At 42.9% G+C, this 20,002-nt stretch overlaps 1 protein-coding gene across 2 annotated transcripts in view; it reads right to left on the bottom strand.

Annotated features, from left to right (window-relative positions):
- The window catches only part of MTMR4 (myotubularin related protein 4), a 309,719-nt gene that overhangs the window by 28,013 nt on the left and 261,704 nt on the right, over positions 1-20,002 (bottom strand). For both annotated transcript variants that reach the window (XM_053706345.1, XM_053706344.1), the window contains one exon: positions 8,099-8,187. In XM_053706345.1, the coding sequence (XP_053562320.1) occupies positions 8,099-8,187 (89 nt within the window). The remainder of the gene's footprint in view (positions 1-8,098; positions 8,188-20,002) is intronic.

The following is a 20,002-nucleotide window of genomic DNA, read 5'->3' as shown; positions in this document are numbered from 1 at the left end:
GCTCCTCAACCAAAAAGATAGGGAAGTGGAAGAAGCCTTCTGCCCTCTTCGCTTCCCAGAATAGACAACAAACAATTCCGAAGTCTGTCTAAAATCCTTCTTAGCTTGAAGATAAAATGTCAAAGCCTGAACCACATTCAAATTATGAAGTAATCATTCCTTCGAAGGAGGAGGATTAGGACACAAGGAAGGAACCACGATCTCCTGATTGATGTTGCGATCAGACACAACCTTGAGGAGAAAACCCAACCCAGTACGAAGAACAGCCTTATCAGCGTGAAAAACTAGATAAGGAGGCTCACATTGCAAGGCCGCCATCTCAGAGACTCTGCGTGCCGAAGCAATAGCCAGTAGAAAAAGAACCTTCCAAGACAGTAATTTAATGTTAACTGAATGCATGGGCTCAAACGGAGCCCCCTGCAAAACCTTAAGAACCAAATTCAAACTTCAAGGAGGAGCGGAATGTCTAAACACAGGCCTGATTCTAAACAGAGCCTGAACAAAAGACTGTATATCAGGAAGCTCAGCGAGCCTCTTGTGTAATAACACAGATAGAGCCGAAATCTGTCCCTTTAAGGAACTAGCAGCAAGTCCCTTCTCCAAACCGTCCTGGAGAAAGGAAAGAATCCTGGATACCCTGACCTTACGCCAGGGGAATCCACGTTATTTACATCAGAATAAGTAGGTCATCCACACCTTATGATAGATGAGACGGGTGACTGGCTTTCTAGCTTGAATGAGAGTATCAATCACTCTCTCAGAAAAACCTCTCTTGGCTAGGACTAAGCGTTCAATCTCCACGCAGTCAGTCTCAGAGAATCTAGATATTGATGAACAAAAGGACCCTGTTCCAGCAGATCCCTGCAACAAGGTAACCTCCATGGAGGAGATGATGATATCCCCACCAGGTCCGCAAACCACATCCTTCGCGGCCACGATGGAGCAATTAGAATAGTCGAAGGTTGTTCCTACCCGAGGTAGAAGTGGCAACGGTGGAAAAATGTAAACTCGGTTGAACCCAAAGGGCACTGCTAAGGCATCTATCAGCTCTGCCTGGGGATCCCTGGACCGCGATCGTATCTGGGAAATTTGGAATTGAGTCTGAACGCTATGAGATCCATCTCTGGCGTCCCCTATCTGTTGCAAATCTCCGCAAACACCTCGGGATGGAGAGACCATTCCCCCGGATGAAACGATTGCTTCCCAAGTTGTCCACACCCGGAATGTGGATCGCTGACAACGAGCAGTTGTGGGTCTCCGCCAATTCCAGAATCAGAGATACCTCCCTCATGGCTAGGGAGCTTCTCGTCCCCCCTGATGGTTGATGTAAGCCACCGAGGTAATGTTGTCCGATTGGTAAACTGGGACAAACTCAGAAGAGGCCAGCATTGAAGATTGCTCGAAGTTCCACCGGCCCTTTGCATTCCTGGCACCCCAAACAGCTCCCCATCCTGATAGACTTACATCTGTAGTCACAATCTCCCAGGATGGTCTCAAGAAGGATATCCCCTGGGACAGGCAATCTGGACAGGGCCACCAAGAGAGCGACTCTCTCGATCGGTTGTCCAGAGAAATCTGTTGGGATAGATCTGCATGATCACCGTTCCATTGCCTCAGCATGCACAACTGCAGAGGTCCGAGATGGAACCTGGCAAATGGAATGATATCTATGCTGAACACCATGAGCCTAATCACCTCCATACACCGGGCCACAGATGGCCTTAAGGAGGTCTGGAGGACAAGACAACTGGAAGTGATCTTGCAACATCTCTGGTCTGTAAGAAATATCTTCATGGATACTGAATCTATTATCGTGCCCAGGAATTCCACTCTGGTACTGGGAGCCAGATAACTCTTTCCTAAGTTTATCTTCCATCCATGAGATTGAAGAAGAAGAGCAGCTCTCTAATGGTCTACTGCCAGCCGGCAGGACGGAGCTTGGACCAGAATGTCATCCAAATAAGGCGCTACTGCAATACCTCTGGATCTCGCCACCGCGAGCAGAGCCCCCAGAACTTTCGTAAAGACTCTTGGAGCAGTAGCCAGACCAAAGGGAAGAGCTACAAACTGGAAGTGCTGATCAAGAAAGGCGAACCTTAAGAACTTGAAGTGATCCTTGAGTATTGGCACATGAAGGTAAGCATCCTTCAAGTCTATCATGGTCATGAACGGTCCCTCTTGAACTGAGGGCAGAATAGACCTTATCGTCTCCATCTTGAACGATGGAACCGACAGAAACCTGTTTAAGCACTTTAGGTCTAGAATTGGGCGAAAACGTACCCTTCTTCTTTGGGACCACAAAAAGGTTTGAGTAGTATCCCAGACCTCTCTCTGCTAGAGGTAATGGCACAATGACTCCTAGGGAGGAGAGTTCCCTCACGAACCCTAGAAAGGCGTGTAATTTTCCTGGTCTTGAAGACAGCTTTGTTCCAAGATTGAGATGGTTTCCAAGTTCCCTTGGACTGATAAGGTTTCACAGAGGGCAGCTGGTGTTTGGACTTATCCGAATGAAAGGGATGAAAATTAGGACGCTGTCCTTTAGCTTTAGTCTTCTTATCCTGCGGTAAAAAGGCACCCTTGCCTCCAGTGACCGTGGATATGATAGAGTCCAGTCCTGGACTGAAAATAACCTTCACCTTAAATGGAAGGGAAAGCAATCTAGATTTTGAAGTCATGTCAGCAGACCAAGACTTCAACCATAGAGCCCTACGGGCTAGAACAGAAAAGCCTGATGTCTTGGCATTCAAGCGAATAATCTGCATATTTGCATCACAAATAAACGAATTAGCTACCCTCAAGGCCTTAATTCTTTCCTGGATTTCATTGAGGGGAGATTCCACCTAAATCATTTCCGACAGAGTCACACCAATAGGTAGCGGCTCCAGCCACCGCAGCAACTTTCACTACAGGCTGAAATAAAAATCCTGTGTGCTGAAACATCTTTCTTAACAGAGTTTCCAGCTTCTTATCCATGGGCTCCTTAAACGACGAACTATCCTCAAGCGGGATAGTGGTGCGCTTAGCAAGCGTGGAAATAGCTCCAGACACCTTAGGGACTGACCCCCACACTCTCTAATTGGGAGTCAGGAACCGGGAACAATTTCTTAAAAGAAGAAGGGGAAAAAAAGAGGATCCAAGTCTTTCCCATTCATTCTTAATATTTCCAGTTTATGGTATCACTGGTACTCATTTTCACATGAGATCTTATCTAATTTTAATCTAAGTTTTATTACTGTTAGTGTTCATCACTTATTTTATTCTAATAATAATAAATGTTAAGTTTTAAAGCACATATAATTTAGACCTCAGTGACGTTTTCTTACCATTACATTGAATCTTATAGTTTGAGTGCTCAGATACTGTCCACTTTTCTCTCCTTTTTATATACTGTGATACAGGACAGTGAGCACCCCCCTTCCGTTTTTTCGATTTACATATACCTTTAATTTGACTTATATTGGCTTCTGACCTATATTGGTTATTTACATTTCTCTATATTATGAGAATGATTAGGATATGAGAATATACAAAAAGTTGTTGAATTTATTTATGGGGCAACAATAAGACACTCCATTACTCTTTACCCCCCCTCTCTTTTTTTGATATAATACTTAAAACTCCAGTCCCATTTCGAAGGGTAGAATCGAAGGGAATCTTCTGACACTTCTCTGCCAACCTCCTGTGACGAAAGGCAAAGAATGACTGGGATATGAGGGAAAGTAGGGGGAAGTATTTAAGCCTTTGGCTGGGGTGTCTCTGCCTCCTCCTGGTGGCCAGGTTCAGTATTTCCCAACAGTAAGGAATGATGCCGTGGACTCTCCTCATATTAAGAAGGAAAGTATATTAATATAACAGTGTTTGTTATGCAAAACTGGGGAATGGGTAATAAAGCGATTATCTTTTTAAACAATACAAATTTTCAAATAGGCTGTCCCTGTAATGAGTCAGTTTATTCAAGTGTCAGATTTTGGCTCGGTTTTGTTTAATGAGAAAATTGCTATAATTTCTGACTTTCAAACATTTGTTCAGGCTCTAAAATTAAACCAACGTTGTCATGCAAACCTCCTTTCCTGATTTTTTTTTTTTTTTTAAATTGGGTTAGGGCTCCTTTGCCCTACCTATTCTTTTCTTCCTAAGGTAGTATCTACCAATACTATCAATCAGGAAATTGTGGTTCCTTCTTTTTATCCAGCAACTAAGAATTCTAAGGAGCATCTTCTCCACAACTTGGATGTTGAAAGAGCTCTCAAATATTATACATTTTCAGAATTTCTTCTCCGCTATTGGATCATTTTTCTGGGCTTCACAAACGTCAGAAAGCTATAGCTGTTACTTAAAGCAGCTGGGTTTAAAGCTTTAATTCGTAAGGCTTATTTGTTCAAGCGGAAAACTCCCCCTGAGCTCATTACTGCTCATTCCATGAGAGCAGTTGCTACTTCTTTTCATAATGAAGCTTCTATTGATCAGATTTGTAAGGCAGCTACTTGGTCTTCTTTAAACACTTTTTCAAAGTTGTATCACTTTGATGTGTATGCTTTTTCTGAGGCTGCCTTTATAGGAAAGTTCTGAGGGCCGTAGTGCCTGAATAGTAACATCTTGCCTTGACTGTCTCCCCTTATTTCCCGGTGATTTAATGGACTATACTGCTTGTGCATTTATTCCCACAGGTGATGACTTGTGAACTCTCACCATCTGATGAAAGAAAAATAATTTTATGTTTACCTGATACATTCATTTATTTATTTAATGATGGTGAGAGTCCATGAGCCCCACCATTTATTTTTGTTCAAGTGGCAGCGGTACTTGTTTTTGCTCTTCTTTGCCCTACTTTATCTTTTCTGCTTTTCATTTTTCCTCATCTACTTGGCTATATGTATGACTGAGGACTATGGGAACTGGGAGGGATTTAAAGCTCTGGTGTGTTTGGGTATCTATTTCATACTCCTAGTGGCCAGGGGGGGAATATTCCCACATGTGATGACTCGTGGACTCTCACCATTATTTAAGAAATTAATATATCAGCTAAGCATAAATTTCGTTTTTTAAAGTTACATGAAACCCCTAATTTTTCTTTCGTGATTCAGATAGAACAGTTTTTACTTCTATTATCAAATTAGTTTCATTCACTTGGTTTCCTTTGTTAAAGGAGCAGCAATGCACTACTGGGACCTAACTTAACACATGCTTAAGTTAGGTCCCAGTAGTGCATTGCTGCTCCTTTAACAAAGGATACCAAGTGAATGAAACTAATTTGATAATAGAAGTAAAACAGTTCTATCTGAATCACAAAAGAAAAATTAGGGGTTTCATGTAACTTTAACCCCTTAACGACACGAGTCGTACAGGGTACGTCGCACACAACCTGGTCTTTAAAGATCAGCGACGTACCTTGTACGACTTTGGGGATTAAAGCGGCTGGAAGCGATCTTGATCGCTTCCAGCCGCTTTACAGTTATTGCAGGCATCCTGCAATAACATTTTTCCCCCATCCGATGCAGAGAGAGCCACTCTGTGGCCCTCTCTGCACCGGCATCAATGGCCGCAATAGTTGGTGGGTGGGAGCCGACGTGGGAGGCGGGTGGGCGGCCATCGATGTAAGATTGAAGAGAGAGAAGGGGGTGGGATTGTTATGAGCGCGCGCGTGCACGGGGAGCGGCGGGCGGGCGTGTGCACGGGGAGGGAGCGGGTGGGAACTGCTATACTACAGAAACAAAGTTAATTGATAAGTGGGAGACAGGGGGGAAGGGGGGACAGCAGGCAATGTTAATTGTAAGGGATCTGGGAGGGGGTGGTGGTTTGTCTATAATATATAATAAAAAAATATAAAAAAAAGGCATTTTTTTCTAAATTGGGTACTGGCAGACAGCTGCCAGTACCCAAGATGGCTCCCAGTAAGGTAGAGGGGGAGGGTTAGAGAGCTGTTTGGGGGGGGATCAGGGAGGTTGGGGGCTAAGGGGGATCCTACACAGCAGCATATGTAAATATGCTATACAATTATTATTATTATTATTTTTTTAAATATACCTTTTATTTTAGTACTGGCAGACTTTCTGCCAGTACTTAAAGAGACATTATACACTCATTTTTTCTTTGCATAAATGTTTTGTAGATGATCTATTTATATAGCCCATAAAGTTTTTTTTTTAAATAAATGTATAGTTTTGCTTATTTTTAAATAACATTGCTCTGATTTTCAGACTCCTAACCAAGCCCCAAAGTTTTATGTGAATACCGTCAGCTACCTTCTCCAGCTTGCTGCTGTTTGTGTAAAGGGTCTTTTCATATGCAAAAGAAGGGGGAGGGGGGAGTGTCTTATTTGCCACTTGCAGAGGCCTTTCCAGCTGCCTTTTCAACAGAGCCAAACTCACAGCTTCTAAGTAAGTTTTTAAACAGTTTTATACTGGATTTTTATATCAGTATCTGTGCATCTTATTCTTTATAGTAGTGTCTATTACATGCAGTTATATGAAAATGAGTATATACTGTCCCTTTAAGATGGCGGGGACAATTGTGGGATGGGGGAGGGAAGAGAGCTGTTTGGGAGGGATCCTGGGGTGTGATGTGTCAGGTGGGAGGCTGATCTCTATGCTAAAGCTAAAATTAACCTTGCAAGCTCCCTACAAGCTACCTAATTAACCCCTGCACTGCTGGGCATAATACATGTGTGGTGCGCAGCGGCATCTAGGGGCCTTATAATTACCAAAAAGCAACGCCAAAGACATATATGTCTGCTATTTCTAAACAAAGGGGATCCCAGAGAAGCATTTACAATCATTTATGCCATACTTGCAAAAGTTGTTTGTAAATAATTTCAGTGAGAAACCTAAAGTTCGTGAAAAAATTTGTGAAAAAGTGAACATTTTTTATTATTTGATCGCATTTGGCGGTGAAATGGTGGCATGAAATATACCAAAATGGGCCTAGATCAATACTTTTGGATGTCTTCTAAAAAAAATTATATACATGTCAAGGGATATTCAGGTATTCCTGACAGATATCAGGGTTCCAATGTAACTAGCGCTCATTTTGAAAAAAAGTGGTTTTGAAATAGCAAAGTGCTACTTGTATTTATGGCCCTATAACTTGCAAAAAAAAGCAAAGAACATGTTAACATTGGGTATTTCTAAACTCAGGACAAAATTTAGAAACTATTTAGCATGGTTGTTTTTTGGTGGTTGTAGATGTGTAACAGATTTTAGGGGGTCAAAGTTAGAAAAAGTGTGGTTTTTATTCCATTTTTTCCTCATATTTTATAATATTTTTAATAGTAAATTATAAGATATGATGAAAATAATGGTATCTTTAGAAAGTCCATTTAGTGGTGAGAAAAACGGTATATAATATGTGTGGGTACAGTAAATGAGTAAGAGGAAAATTACAGCTAAACACAAACACCGCAGAAATGTAAAAATAGCCCTGGTCCTTAAGGGAAAGAAATTGAAAAATGGCCTTGGTCCTTAAGGGGTTAAAAAAACGAAATTTATGCTTATCTGATATATTAATTTCTTAAATGAGCCAATGAAAAGAGGCACTTTTGTGCAGCCACTAATCACTAGATAGCTCCCTGTAGTGCATTTCTGCTGCTACCTTGGTATGATTTTCAACAAAAGATACCATGAGAATGAAACACATTACATAATAGTTTAAGTTGTTTAAATGCATGCTCTATCTGAATCATGACAATTTCATTTTGATTTTACAGTCCCTTCAAAATTTTAATTTAGAAATTGGAAAATACATTTCTATTGCAGGTTGTCAAAATTCTCCATATTGAACAGGTGTCTGGTACATTGTAGTAGGACTGATCTGTATCTTTTCCCTGTGTGCTGAATGTTGGAAATGATAATGAAAAGATTAGTTGACGACTAGAGAAAAAAAAAATTGACCAAAGTGGAGTCTCATGAGTACATAAGTTATTATCTATATAGAATTGCACTGTAGTTGTTTTTCGTAAAGTTTAGGCATAGATAGAAGAGATGTTCATATAACAAAAAAATACCAGTTTAGATACTCCGACATATGACCAGGAGGAGGTAACTTAGAAACACTAAGCAAAATGTTTTTAAATTCTTATAGATCACAAGATTAAATACTTTACCTGCAATGATGTCTACGTTTAGCTAACCAAAATTCACAGTCACAGTTAAAGCAATGTGAGGCCATATGGTCTGGAACCCATCTTGTAACCTGCAAAAGAAAATAGATTTGTGATGCAGTTTCTTTAGTCTTAGAATGTCATTAAAGGGACACTGTACTACTCCCTAACATTAAACAACTTTGTCTTAAAGGAATAATCTAGTCAAAATTAAACTTTCATGATTCAGATAAAAAATGCAATTTTAATCAACTTTTTAATTTACTCCTATTACTAATTTTTCTTCATTCTCTTGGTATTTTTATTTGAATGTAAGCTTTGGAGCCGGCCCATTTTTGGTGCTTTCTAAATTTAGACACCAATCAGAAAGCACTTCCCGAGGTGCTGAACCAAAAATGGGCCCGCTCCTATGCTTACATTCTTGCTTTTTCAAATACAGATACCAAGAGAACGAAGAAAAATTTATAATAGGAGTAAGTTAGAAAGTTGCTTAAAATCGCATGCTCTATCTGAATCATGACAGTTTAATTTTGACTAGACTATTCCTTTAAGATTTTTATATAAAATGTTTAGTTATTTGTAATGAAACTGATTTGCAATTTATTTTTATTATTTATTTTGCCCCCTTTTCATGTAATTTAGCTCTATAAATTAATCAATGTCTAATTTCCAGAACTTAAACTGCACCCTGCTACATGTCTGTCAGTAATAAGTTTTCTCAGATAACCACTTCAAGACAATGCACTCTATACTAACATTTTAGCCGTGACTAGCCTTGTTGTCTGTGGACTAAAGTCTAGACTGGTTCCTTCAAATAAGGGAAAATAGTTGGCTGATATTTTATGCTATAGCAACTTTACAGAAGCATTCTGTAATTACAAGGTGTTTACTGTCCCTTTACTGTGTATGGGAAATTGTCCATTTGTATTTGTTTATTTTATTTGAAAAAGCTGTTTTTCCTCATTAAAAACATTACCTGTTCTTCTCAAGGGCATGAATAAAACAATGGGCTGAGCCTGCAGGTAAAGCAGACCTGCTAATGTAATCTATATCTAAACATAGTTAGGTATTGAATAGCAAATTTTTAGTTTTTTACTTTTCCCCAGATCCCCACGACCTATACAGTTGGAAAGGTTATGAGATTACCTTTCCAACGGTGGGTCTTGGGAGTCTGTAGCTGCTTAGATGCCTGAGATACAGGCTTCTAAGCAGCATGGCCCCTTTCCCTATCTTGACCTCTATAATTTTTAAATAAAGTTGCACGGTGACGTCATCACGTCATTGCGCGTGACGTCACCACACGTAACGGGAAGCCCCGGCGATGCCTGTCACTATACAGGCCCGATCGCCGGGGTGGGAGTTGATGGGAGCCCCCAGATTGCTCTCAAGGTAGGTGAGTGCTAACGACGGCTCTGAGCCGTCGTTAGCACTCAAGAGGTTAAAGGGACATTAAACACAATTTTTTTCTTTAATGATTCAGATAGAACATGCAATTTTAAGCAGCTTTCTAATTTACTCCTATTATCAATTTTTCTTCGTTCTCTTGCTATTTTTATTTAAAAAGCAAGAATGTAAAGCTTAAAACCCGGCACATTTTTGGTTCAGAACCAGGGTTATGCTTGCCTATTGGTTTGCTGAATGTAGCCACCAATAAGCAAGCACTATCCAGGGTGTTGAACCTAAAATGGGCTGGCTCCTAAGCTTTAAATTTCTGCTTTTAAAATAAAGATAGCAAGAGAACGAAGAAAAATGAATAGTAGTAGTAAATTAGAAAGTTGCTTAAAATTGCATGCTCTATCTGTATTGATCTATTGAATCCATTTAAGAACGAATGTGAAATAACTATATTGGTAGTAACAGGTTATCCTCCTATAAGCCAAACCAGCACAGAAAGATTTTAACCAATAATACTCTGGGCATAGTAGAGAACACACTGAATTTCAACTGAACGTAATCCTGTCCGTATTAGTCTCATAAAATACACTGATTTAATTTGGCCAAATGATAATCTGATCTTCTCAGGTCATAAAAGCGCTTAGTATGCACATTGTTTGATCAACTCTGCATGGCTTTTGCGCATGAATATGACAGTATGTAATGTCCATTTACATGGGTCCTGATCGTGAGGGCTTAAAACTATTATGTGATGTATACAAATACTCTAAGCCTTTTCCTGTGCTTTATACTTACAGAACATACTATCAGACTTAGTCTGACATATTTACACGTGACGTAATTACGGGTCACGTGACTGCTAGACGCACTCAGGTTAGCCTTTGAGAAAAACGTTTTTGGTGAAATGTGCATCAGGCGTATAATCTGAGTCCTCCAGCTTTATCTATTTGAAATCTCTCCATTTGTCCTAATAGAACCATAGTGACTGCACGGATTGCCCTCTTTTTGCAAGCGTTAAATGTTTTCCTTCTTAATACAGGGAGAGTTCACAGCTGCATTCCTTACTTGTGGGAAATACTGAAGCTGACCACCAGGAGGAGGCAAAGACACCCCAGCTTAAGTCTTAAATACCTCCCCCACTTCCCTCATCCCCCAGTCATTCTTTGCCTTTCGTCACAGGAGGTTGGCAGAGAAGTGTCAGAAGATTTTGGAGTAGTTCCTTAGGAAGGGTATCTGCCCTTCGAGATGGGACTGGAGTTTTAAGTAGTCTTGTCAGCCTCTCAGTGAGAGCTTTGACGAAAGTTGGAGTCAGATTAACAGCTCCTTAGCAATCAGTGTTGACGAGGTTCACTGCCTGCTTTTTCTCACTCGATGTCAGGAGCAATGCTACAAGACTGTCACACTTGAGAGGCTGTGCTTCTGTTCCACAGCATGGATTCCAGTAAGATCGTTTCAATTTTTACACATATTGCAAACGCTAGAAGACAGGGTCACCATGTGGCTCCTTTTATCTATATGGAATCAAGGGATAATATCTCCTGAGGGGGATTATAAACATTTAGGTTTAATCATATATGCTTTATTTGATTTTATGCTGCTTTATGTTTAAGATGTTTATAGGCTCATAGGCTAAGATGGAACATACAGGTTTCACTTTCACTTTGAAGGTTGCGCAGCTTAAAAGCTTGGCGTGCTTTTTCTCATAGCAGGGACGGTCTTGCATTGCGCACCATGTGACCGGAATGGTCGAGGCTCCCGTTTCCTTTCTCTTGACAGAGTTACTACCGGAGAGGAGTTTTATCTCTGTTCTGTCTGGGTCATAGGAGGTGGTGAGTGCCCCAGCCACTGGGGGATAAAGGTGCCGTTTTTTAATTTAAAATAAAGTTATATTTTTTCTGTAGTCCTCCGCATATCGTACTTTAGCTATGGAAGATTCTGATTCATTTGAGGGTTCTCCCTCTATTTTAATGAGTAATGCCTGTTTATATTATGAAGGAGCTCTGGAATTTCCACCCTCTCAATTATGTTCCATATGCCTTGATAAGGGGATTATATCAAATAAGGTTGACATGTTTGATACCACTGAGCCGCCCACCTCTGAGGAGTCCTCGTCCAGTGAGGTACACACCCTACATGCATCTTTTTATACACATGCAGCTTCTCATTGCACTGCTAATCCTCCATCTGGAGTTTTTTTTCACCAGACGTTACTGCAGTTTCCTATGGCAGAGAAAAGACGTGCTGCTACAGGGAACTTCCGCAGGAAGAGAATGGATAAGAGGAACAGACCAACTCCAAAAAATAGGGGTGTGTGGAGCCAACCAAAAGGCGGAGGCTACCGCAAAGACTGAGGCAAAAAAGGAAGGATGGCTGCTGAGCAACAGATAAAAAAACAGTTTATTCCGCTAAAAAGAGAAAGACACAACAAGTCAAACGAGGGTATTAGCTATCTAACATGTTTTGCGCAAATAAGCGCTTACTCATAGTTTCATATGGTGTTGTCTGCGGCCATTAGTGCTTTCCCTCGCACTGCTAAATGCAAGCAAAATCTTGCACTCCTGCCCAGGTGGCATAATGTAATTTGTCGGATATATCTGATAAGTTATCAGTAGGATGAGGTTCTATCTGAAACTTCAGAGTATGAACATTCAGGGTTGGAGTCTGCTGCTTATAATCCTTCACCTGTGGAGGATTCAGGTTTTAGATTTAGGACAGAACGTTTACGCTTTCTACTAAAGGAGTTTTTGACTACATTAGAGCTTCCAAAGGCCGAGCTGCCAGATGAACCTCTGGGTCCTAAATTTGCTGGCAATCATTATTAAGGACGAGTGGGACAGGATTAGATTCCTCTTCCCGTCTGCCTTTTAAGGATCCCGGTTCCGGGCTCTCTATGGGGGTGGGTTTTCTTATTCCCATCCCTACTTGGTTGGCTCTATTTACACGCTTGCCACACGTAATTCTAGCCTGTGTGAGGATAGTTCGTTGTTCATACAACCGCCAGATATAAGAATGGAAAAGAGGATGATTTAATCTATGGGATCTTTTACAGGCGGAACTTGCTGCCGCAGTTGCTGGAACAGCTACCTTTTGGTGCGTCTCCTTCACAAAAATGATTGAGGTGGAGGGTTCTGTTTTCAGGTTTGCTGTTCAGGCCCGTAAGGCGCTCTTACAGATATAACTTCTAAGTCTAGTCTCTTTCCCTCTCCTTTAAGGGAAAGAGTTTGTTTGACTATCTCCACGGTTTCAGAGGCCTAGGGTGCCTTCATACCGTAAGATAAGGAGAACAAATCTAAGGGACAAAGTTCATATTTTCATTCCTTTAGTTCTGATAAAAGCCCAGCGTCAGGGCAAAGCCGTCTTAGTCCTGGAAGAGATCCAAGCAGAGCAAGAAGCCTGCAGAGACTAACTCCGCATGAAGGGGCGGCCCCCGGTCCTATGTTGGATCATGTAGGGGGCAGACTGTCGTTCTTTCAGAGGCTTGGTTCAGGGACGTACAGGATCCTTGGGTCCTGGAGGTCATAGCTCAGGGGGGTTACAAGATAGGTTTCAAAGCTCATCCACCCAGGGGCAGATTCATCCTCTCAACCTGTCTTCAAGACTAGGAAAGAGGGAAGCCTTTCTGGAGTGCGTAAGGGATCTGTCCTCTTTTAAAATCATTGTCCCAGTGCCTATCGCAGAGAGAGGTTTGTACTATTCAAACAATTTTGTGGTCACAAAGGAGGAGGGATCTTTCCGTCCAGTTCTGGACCTAAAGTGCTTAAACAAATTTCTAAATGTCCCCTCATCAAGATGGAGACAACAAGGTCCATCCATCCCTTAATTCAGGAAGGGCAGTTTATGACCACTATAGATCTGAAGGAGGCATTCCTTTACCATCCAATCCACAGGGAGCACTTCCAGTTCCTCAGGTTTGCGTTCCTGGACCACCACTTCCAGTTCATTGCAGTTCTGTTTGGTCCAGCTACTGCCCCAAGAATTTTTACGAGGGTTCTAGGGGTTCTTCTAGCAGTTGCCAGAACCCGGGGTGTGGCAGTAGCTCCCTACTTGGACGATATTCTGGTACAAGCACCATCGTTTTGTCTAGCGGAGACATTTCGGAATGTCTCCTCTGTCTTTTTTGATCCCACGGAGGGAAGATAAATAGAAAAAGGAGGTCTCTTATTACAAGCACCTGTGTGGAATTCCTGGGCACAATAATAGATTCCATAGACATGAGAATATTTCTAACAGACCAGAGAAGTTGCAAGCTAGCTTCAACATGTCTTGCCCTCCAGGCATCCTAAAGGCCATCTGTGGCTCAGTGTATTGAGGCAATTGGTCTCATGCTGTCCAGCATGGACATCGTTCTCTTTGCCAGGTTCCACCTCAGGCCATGCATGCTGAGGCAGTGGAACGGCGATCATTTGGATCGGTCTTAACAGATTTCTCTGGACATCCGGTCGAGAGAATCGCTCTCTTAGTGGCTCTGTCTGGATCACCTGTCCCGAGGGACATCCTTTTTAAGACAATCCTGGGTGACTGTGACTACGGATGCAAGTCTGTTAGGATGGGGAGCTGTTTGGGGCACCAAGAAGGTGCAGGGCCTGTGGACGCAGGAGGAGAGCTCCCTCCCGTTCAACATTCTAGACCTTCGGGCAATATTCAATGCTCTGAAGGCTTGGCCCCTACTGTGTTTGTCCCAATGTATCTGATTCCAAATCAGGCAATATAACCTCAGTGGCTTACATCAACCATCAGGGGGAACGAGAAGCTCCCTAGCAATGAGGGAAGTATCTTGGATTCTGGAGTGGGCGGAGACTAGAGCTGCAACAACTAATCGTTATAATCAATAATAATCGATTATGAAAATAGTTGTCAACAATCTCATAATCGATTAGTTGGTCTGTACATGACACCAGCTGCTTCACTCCAATGAGCTTCTGCACATGGTATTGGGTTTTATGCACTTAGCCTGAAGGACATCTACAGATGTTTACTTTTCACTTCTTCAGGACAGTATAAGAAATAGTTAGTTTGTTGAGAGGCTCCTTGCCAAGGTGGAAAACACGTTGCAGTCGTGAAGCTAACAAAGATAAATATCCCACTTCGGTGAAATTGGCAAAATTTTAATTATGCATCTCAGACACCTCAACACCATCTGAGTGCCTCTTCTCTGCTGCAGGCAAAATTACTTGCAAAAAGAGAGCCAGCCTCAGCCAGGAGCATGTGGACATGTTGACATTTTTGCATTTCAATGCAAAGTTTCTGAAAGAGTGAATAACAGAATGTTATTAACAGTTATAGTCTTTCTAATTCTACCTCTTTTCAAACAGTTTGTGGTTTTGTTCTGCTTAATTATAAAACAGTGTTCTGCTGCTTAAAAATTGGACAAACAGTTGTGTTAATGTAAAGTTTTAGTCTAAAGTTTATATTTATAACACTCAATATGTGAATTTTATTTTAAATATAGGAAACAGTTATTGATTCTTTTTTAATCCAATTAGTCGATTAAGTGAAAAAATAATCAGCCGATTAATCGATTATGAAAATCATCGTTAGTTGCAGCCCTAGCAGAGACCTACAACTGTTCACTGTCAGCGATCCACATTGCGACAGGTGGGGAACGCCGGAGATAGGTCTCATGGCGTCACGTCTCAATACCAAGCGACCCAGATATGGGTCGAGGTCCAGGGATCCTCAGACGGAGCTAATAGATGTATTAGCAGTGCCTTGGAGGCTCAATCTAATTTCTCTTTTCCTGCCATTACCACTCCTTCCTTGAGTGGTGGCTCGAATCATACAGGAGCAGGCATCAGTGATACCGATAGCTCCATCGTGGCCGCAAAGGATATGGTTCGCGAATCTAGTGAGGATGTCATCATCTCCTCCTTGGAGGTTACCTTGTTGCAGGGATCTGCTGGAACAAGGCCCCTTTCTTCATCAAAAACATAAATTATGCTTAACAGATAATTTTCTTTTCTTTAGATGGAAAGAGTCCACAGCTGCATTCATTACTTTTGGGAAATAAGAACTTGGCCACCAGGAGGAGGCAAAGACACCCCAGCCAAAGGCTTAAATACTTCTCCCACTCCCCTCATCCCCCAGTCATTCTGCTGAGGGACAAGGAACAGTAGAAGAAATATCAGGATGAAAAGGAGCCAGAAGAATCAAAATACAGACGCCCCACATAAAAATCAGGTAAGCATAATTTATGTTTTTCTTCATAAATGGAAAGAGTCCACAGCTGCATTCATTACTTTTGGGAAAACAATACCCAAGCTATAGAGGACACTGAATGCCAATGCGGGAGGGTACAAGAGGCAGCCCATTCTATAGGCATCAGACCTGAAACTACTACCCAACAAAACCCTGCTTCATCCGAAGCCGAGAACATTGAAATGAAAATGCCCCAAGGACACTGACCCGCATATAGTCCGGAAGCCTAGCTAGAGACCGCAAAATCAGACTCAACTGAGCCAACAGTCCTCCAGGAGACAACGTCGCCCAGCAGTCAGACCCCAATTACACTCCCCTTACTATTGAAGGGAACACCAGCCCAAAACTCCTAAAAAGGGACAGGGCAAGAAAAATACAAAACAAAAAAACAAAGAAAATCGAAAGGACACCACAAAATTCCATAAAGGAAAGACCCCCAGAACGAGCTTAGCTCATAAAGACCCAAATGAGGCCACAACAAATAAGGGGAGGCAACGGCCAAACCAACAATAACACAAGGTCTAGGACCGGACATCCGAATAGCGATTTTTACTCTCAACGTCGAGTGGAAGCACTGAAATGACAACTGAAGACTTATCCTCAAGTTGTCAGCACTTAGAATACTGAAGTATTCAACACAAATACGTGTAGCAGACCCAGATGAGGTAACATCCAAGTAAAAAAAACACTGCCATCATCAGTAAGACCCAGAGAGAAATACTTACTAAGAAGTAAAATGCGGCTAAACAAGATATCTAGGCAATCCCAGCCGCCAGACCGAAACACAGGTCTCATAAGGGGAGAAGCATAGAACCTCAAATAGGCCCATGACACCCTCGAGGAGCAACAATCTCAGGACCTACTCCCAGCCGGGCCAGCCCAAGTGTCAGTTGGTCCAAAAAAAGGGGAACAGAAGAACCCCGACACCCGGTCACAAAAGAGATGAATGGCTTCAGCCATTCCACAGAGCTCGGGACCTACCCCCGAAACTCCATACAGTCAGTCGACAAGGCTGAAGACCCAGAAGAGTCTAGAAAGGTCCATCTCGACACAGAGCCATCAAACCTCCAGATAGAACAGAACAACCCAGAGAGCATGCCTCTCTCAAAATAAGTTAAACCCTCTGTTCCATCTCCTGAATGTAGGAAAAAGTCCTAAAACAAGGCCTCCATAGGAGAACAAGCCCACCCTAAGAAAAAAAAGAGGGCCATTAGAGACAGAGCACCTGCCCCCGAGACACCAGCCCCCCCCCCACTGAATAAGAGAGCACTCTCCAACGCAGATGAACCTGGAAAGATCCCTTAAAACTTAGCGCACAGACAGAGTGCATTAGCTGCAACAGTTACCCTATAACCCTTCGTCTGCAGAACCGTGGAGCCATCAGGTTACTTCAGCAAACAGTGCAAGGGAAACCGTTCATTGAGCGTAGGCAAAGCCAATGGGTAGCGGCTTCAGGAAATCTGGCCAACCGTGACCAGATCTACTAGCCAGATTAAAGGTCATAGCGAAAATTCCCAGAACAAGAGAACCCCAAACCTGCCCTATATCCTGAAAAGACCGGTAACAACCCGCAACGGGATCCACAAGGGAAAACGCTGAGCAAAAGCCTCAGCAACCAGAAGAACCAGGGCGGTGACAAGTTCGAGTCAATTGTGTAAAACGAACAATATCCCAGAAATGTAAACACCCCGTCTGATATAGAAAACAGACCCACAGGGACATATTAATGTAATATCCAGGAGAACCCGGAGAACGAGAACACCTCGCAAGTCCCGACCCAAGGAAGAGACCACCCCATGCCGAAGTCCAACGCTCCAAAGGAGCTAAGGCATCTCAAACCAAGACGCTAGAGCCCATAGGCGTTCGACTGCCACAAGACTTCCAAGCAAGGGAATCCCACGAGGGCAAAGTCACTCGATCAAAAGCTAGTCTCCACCTCACAATACGAGACAGAGGAGTACCTGAAACCAAGGATGCGGAGCATCCCCCAATCTGGGAAACATTATAATCGGAGTCCAAAAGAACGCTCTCGAAGGGAACTTCAGGTCCCCAAGGAGACCCCCCCTCACATATAGCAACGTACAAAATCCAAAGGGTCTCAAAGAAGAGAGCAACCAACTCCCGAAGGGAAACCCAGGGCCCCATAAGGAGACCTAACCCACATGGCTAGTTCACTGACTAGAGAACCACGGAAGGATTCCGTCCAACAGGACAATTCCTAGAGCCTCCGAAAGGCCAAACCGCCTGAAACCAGCGGTAAGGAGGCGCTAAACCCCCAATCCTCCTACAAGAGGAAGAATATTCTAAGTCTCGAGAGAATCCGAAGGAAGAGGAGTGACACAGCAGAACGCCGCTGACCTAGTCAACCAGAGCTGAAACTTGTAAAATAAAAACAAGAAACCAAATAATAAAGTAAGCACTCGGCGCCTCGACCGGACCAGCCAGGCAGAACAGGCGCCACGTGTCTGAACAGGCCATGAGACAGAAGATCTGAACCCAAGCAGAACCAGCCTGCAACAGGGCCATAACTGTCAAGCCGCCTAAATCCTCCCTCAGAGGGGGAGAGAATAACAGACAAAAAATAGGATTAACATGTCCCTTAACAACTTCCGCAAAAGTAAACAGCGAGAATCGATCCCAGAAAAAGTTCCCGAAGGAAACATATAATCAAAATAAAAGTCATCCTAACTGGATAAAGAAAATATAAGGCAGCCCGTAGGCAAACGCCCAAGAAGAAACAGGCATACCCGCAGGACCAGCCAAACGGAACCCTAATCTTCCAACAAAAACTGGGAAGGATCTCAATAACCGACAATCAGGAGATTACGCCAGCCCCACATGTCTAATGAGGTGAACCATTCGAAGTAGAATACTGCGGATGCCCATATCCGTTAAGGATAGGACTCTCTAATAACTCAGAAACGTGTCTGAGTAAAACGCAAAGGCGTGCTATTCTGTATTGAAAGGCACGACACTCAGGGACAGCTACACCCACAGGAAACTGTATAGGCCCACCCAAGGCCGGGAGACCTGGGACAATCGGGCATGAGCACAAACGCAAATAAACGTCTGGTCTTTGCAGACGCACAATAACCTAAAATATGTGAAAGCGAAAACCAGCTGCAACCCCCGGGGGGGAACAAGCCGCCCTGCAAGGAAGGATTAACATAATCTGGGTTACCTGCATGTGTAGTAGTAGGGAGCGGTAGGGAACTCGCCTCTCATAGGACAGAACCCCTAGAGGCGGATGGCTCAGCGGACCCTTGATTCGCTGAGCCCGAGGAACAAGGAGCTCTAATACGGCATATCGAACATAACTGATTGACCTGTCAACGGGGCCAATTCGCATTCTTCACAAGTCGAAGAATCTGAAATTTGAAGAGTCTCAGCATCAGAATCCTCCATAACTGTGTAGAGAATATAATAATATGGACTACAAAAAAAATCTAAACGGCACTTGACACCCACAATGGCTGGGGCACTCATGACCTCCTAGAACCAGACACTAGCAGACCCAAATTTTTCAGTCGCCACACGGTCAGGAATGCAGAAATGGAAGACCAGAACGTAAATACGTCCAAGTCACAAGGTGAACCGTACAGTCCAAAAACAAAAATCCCGTCGAACCAAAAGATCGCGTCAGTTCCAAAGGCCCCTATGTACTAAGCCAAGAGCCCCAGTTAACACTACACGTAAGCAGGTTGAACCACATAACAAACATGATTAAAAAAAACCCTGTTCAATAAACCCCCTCGGGAGATATTAACCCTCGATTCCAAGAACCAAAGAAGCCTCACTGAGACCCTATATTTTATACTTAATAAATCCCGCAGGATAGTACCTTACAGGAAACAAATAAGATACAGTACATTCTGATAAATTAAAATGGAACGATCTTACCGGAATCTACGCCGTGGAACAGGAACACGGCCCTTCTAGTGTGACGAATAGTAGCAGCGCCTCCGTAATGAACTTGAGAGAGGAAAGCAGGCAGTGAAGTTCGACAACGCTGATTGCTTGGGGAGCTGTTAATATGAGTCGGGATGGTTTCGCAGAAAGACTTTCCCTGCATCTCCGGACTCTAACTTTCACCGAGGCTCTGAGAGGCTGACATGATTACTTAAAACTCCCATCCCATGTCGAAGAGTACTACCTTCCATAAGAGACAAAACAAACTTCTGACACTTCTTTGCAAACCTCCTGGGACGAAAGGCAAAGAATGACTGGGGGATGAGGGAAGTGGGAGTAGTATTTAAGCCTTTGGCTGCGGTGTCTTTGCCTCCTCCTGGTGGCCAGGTTCTTATTTCCCAAAAGTAA

Source organism: Bombina bombina, chromosome 3 (genome assembly GCF_027579735.1).
Source record: "Bombina bombina isolate aBomBom1 chromosome 3, aBomBom1.pri, whole genome shotgun sequence".
NCBI lineage: Eukaryota > Metazoa > Chordata > Amphibia > Anura > Bombinatoridae > Bombina > Bombina bombina.
Note: the sequence above shows the minus strand (reverse complement) of the source record. Positions and strands in the feature narration are given on the sequence as shown.